Source organism: Leptidea sinapis, chromosome 39 (genome assembly GCF_905404315.1).
Source record: "Leptidea sinapis chromosome 39, ilLepSina1.1, whole genome shotgun sequence".
In the NCBI taxonomy this organism is placed as follows: domain Eukaryota; kingdom Metazoa; phylum Arthropoda; class Insecta; order Lepidoptera; family Pieridae; genus Leptidea; species Leptidea sinapis.
The window spans coordinates 9,058,926-9,062,324 of record NC_066303.1 but is presented as its reverse complement, the minus strand read 5'-3'; the positions used below and the strand labels follow the sequence as shown (position 1 = coordinate 9,062,324).

The 3,399-nt window shown below is 36.1% G+C and overlaps 1 protein-coding gene across 1 annotated transcript; it reads left to right on the top strand.

Annotated features, from left to right (window-relative positions):
• The first annotated feature begins 1,387 nt into the window (after positions 1-1,387).
• LOC126976059 (uncharacterized) lies at positions 1,388-3,193 on the top strand. Its single transcript, XM_050824201.1, has 2 exons — positions 1,388-2,133; positions 3,145-3,193. The coding sequence occupies exons 1-2, from the start codon at positions 1,388-1,390 to the stop codon at positions 3,191-3,193; spliced, it is 795 nt and encodes a 264-aa protein (XP_050680158.1).
• The last annotated feature ends 206 nt before the right edge of the window (positions 3,194-3,399 follow it).

The following is a 3,399-nucleotide window of genomic DNA, read 5'->3' as shown; positions in this document are numbered from 1 at the left end:
TTTTCAAATTATTCTCTTTTACATTTTAAACATTTTTTCATGCGATCGAACCATTTTTTAAAACAGGAACCACAGATCTGTATCACTGCCTCTTCGAAATTGGTAAAAGTGAAACCTCTCATCAATCTTTGATTTTGGGGTAAATACAGAAATCCCAGGGTGCAAGGTCGGGGCTATGTGCAGGATGGGTGACGAGTTGTACTTTTTCGGAAGCTAAAAATGACTTAGTTTTGTTGGCCGTGTGTTAAGAAGCGATGTCATGATGTTAGGAGAACGCGGCTTTTTGGTCGTCTTTCGCGAACTTTTTTTAACACCCTGGGTAAAAAATGGTAGAATACCACTCGGCATTAACACTTTTGATCTTCAAGTGGAATTGTGCAGATGGGACCCGTAGCCGAAAAAAAAATGCGACGATTTTTTTACCAACGTTTCTGGCCTGCCTCACTTTTGTTGGCCTGTTCTCATTTTCAAACACAAAACAATAAATCCACGTTTCGTCTCCTGTGACAATGTCATAGGAGCTTAAGAATATCCGTGGTCTTACTTCATTAACATCTGTGAGCACCATTCCACGCGAGCCCGCTTCTGCGAGCCCCTGTCAGTTCATGAGGGATCCAACGGCAATAAAGTTTCCAAACTTTCAATTCTTCGTGTAAAATTTCTGAATTTGGCTCATACCAATCCCCAATAGTCCTCGAATTGTCTCATAGGTAATCCACGGGTTTTCTTTAATTAGCCGCTTAACAGTTGCCACATTATTTTTGTTGACGGGAGTTGAAGGCCGCACTTCACGAAATTCGTCATGTAAAGAGACCCGAACTCTCTTAAAATCAGCAAACCATCGCCTCACGGTGCTCAAGCAATTTGTCTCTCTCCCAAAAGCATTTTGAAGACGAGCGGCACAGTCTTGCGGAGAGAGAGAACTTTTAAAATCATAAAAAATCATTTCGACTTAATTCCATTTTCGTTGCGTACGTAGAACTTTGATATGTGATAAAAATAATTGACAAATGAGATCCCGCCAATTGTTTTTATTTATTACTAAGAAGGTTGCAACGTTTCAAAAAATATACCTGTCTTGATGCTACATAACACAAGCACTACACTTAACTAAAACTAATAACTTAAATATTAAACCGTTTTGCGTGTGCTTTTTTTTATTATTTCTTTGAATTTGAATGGTATTGGACTAAGAACGTGAACTTTTTGTATGCACTGCGCGTAACATATTACTTGAAGCTATATTAACGCACTGCCATCCTCGAATTTCGCATCTGTGGCTACAACTAATAACTCCAAGGAAAGTGATAATAATGTTACTCAACGCAAGAAACAGATTGAAGCCCCTCAGAGTAGTAAATACGTAACTGTGGATAATCTAGAAAAGATGCAGGTCAAAATAACAGAAACCCTAGAAACTATGATTAAAAAAATAATAAAAGAACTATTTAATGAGGTGTTAAGAGACTTTCACCAGCAAATCGCAGGCCTTCAAGAGCCAATGACGTGGTTCAATGAAAAAATTGAGGAGATAAAATTGTCTGTTAACGCTCATAATATAAAAATTGAATCACTTCAAACCGACAATAATAGTTTGAAGTCAGAGTGTTTGGAACTCAAAAAAGAGTTGTGTTCATTAATTAAAGAAAAAGATAGTAAAGATCAATGGGTGCGACGTTCAAATATTGAAATAGTAGGGATACCCGAAAAAAAGAATGAAAACCTACTTGACTTAGTGAACAAGTTAGCTAAGTGTTGCGGATATAACATCAACCCGTCATTGGACCTAGACTTCGTCACCCGTGTAGCTGTTAAAACCACCAACGAACACAAGAAACCTAAACCGAACGTAATCAAACTTCAAGCTAGATACAAAAAGGACGAGTTTCTATACGCTCTAAGAAAGATTAAGGACTTGACTGCTTCCGATCTAAGCTTTACATGTGACAACAAGGTATATGCGAACGACCATCTTACCACCAAAAATAAATACCTACTCCGTCGTGCGAAACAACTGGCCAAAGAGAATAATTACACTATGTGCTGGGTACGTAATTGTACAATAATGGTTCGACGAAAGGCTGACTCACCAATTATCTACATAAATACCGAAGATGATTTAAAGAAAATCAAGTAAGTTATAATACACAGTTTGTAAATATTTATATTTACTTTGTGTTAAATAATATTTATTTGTTTTCATGTTTAATTCCAACTTTTTAATTAGATTTACAACTTTTTATTTTAATTTGCTATTACTACATAATATTAATATCTTTACAGCCTTGAAATATGTCTGTACAAATGCTATATTATAACAGCTTTTACATAGTCAAAGCAATAGGCAAAATTTATAAATCATTAAACCAAATTTAATTACAAGAATTAGCTTCTATCATTTCCTTCCATCTAATAAATAAATTACTCTCTATTACATCATTACAGTGCTCAAATAATCTCTGAAAATGTGCTCTGGTTACGATCTTAAAAAATACTTAATTCATTTGAAATTAATATTAGTCACCTATAGTCCGAAAATCGTAGTGTTCTGTATTCGTAATAATAAATCTGAAACAGTTCTCTTAATAAAAAATAAAGTATCTACTATTTATTCTAAATATGAAACATTGCTTCTGCCAGGAATTTTTGATTACGAAATTTTCGATTCAAGATACTTAGATACCGCACGGACCGCGAGGGAGCTGGTCGTGGTGTCGGCGTACTGGTGGCCGTGCGCCTCCGTCTTTGCCGCACGCAGAGGTTATTTTCGTCAATATTGTCCTGTGTAAAGCACCCGTGTTGAAATTCTTAAAGATATATTGTGCATACTTTGCACATAGCCCTGAAAAACTCGACGCACAACTAGGTCTTTTTGAATTACTGTCCAATATAATCATGAATCATTCGAATGATAGATATTTAATTTTGGGCGACTTCAACATAAGTAATGCTAGGTGGGATAAGACTCCAAATCATGTATTCAGTGATGCATTGTCAATAATAAATCCGTCTAGTGGAAATCTAGAATATAATTTAAACTCTTTTCTTTGTTTCGCTGGATTATATCAATTTAACGGCATTTGGCAACGGCATAGTAGACTTCTAGACTCAGTAATCATCAAATATTCATTGCTCTGTTTCCAGTTGTTCTGAACCACTGATAAGCGAGGATGCACAGCATCACCCGGCATAAGTAATACGTAGCGCATTGGAACAGGAAACATCTTGTCTCCCTCCCGCGCCGCGGCTAGTGCGCCGTTTTCATCATGCAGACTATGATGCGATTAATAATGCTCTTTCTAAAATTGACTGGTGTACTGAATTAAACTCTGACAATGACAGTTTCAATTGATAACTTTTATAACATTATTAACACTAAAATAGATCAATACGTTTCCC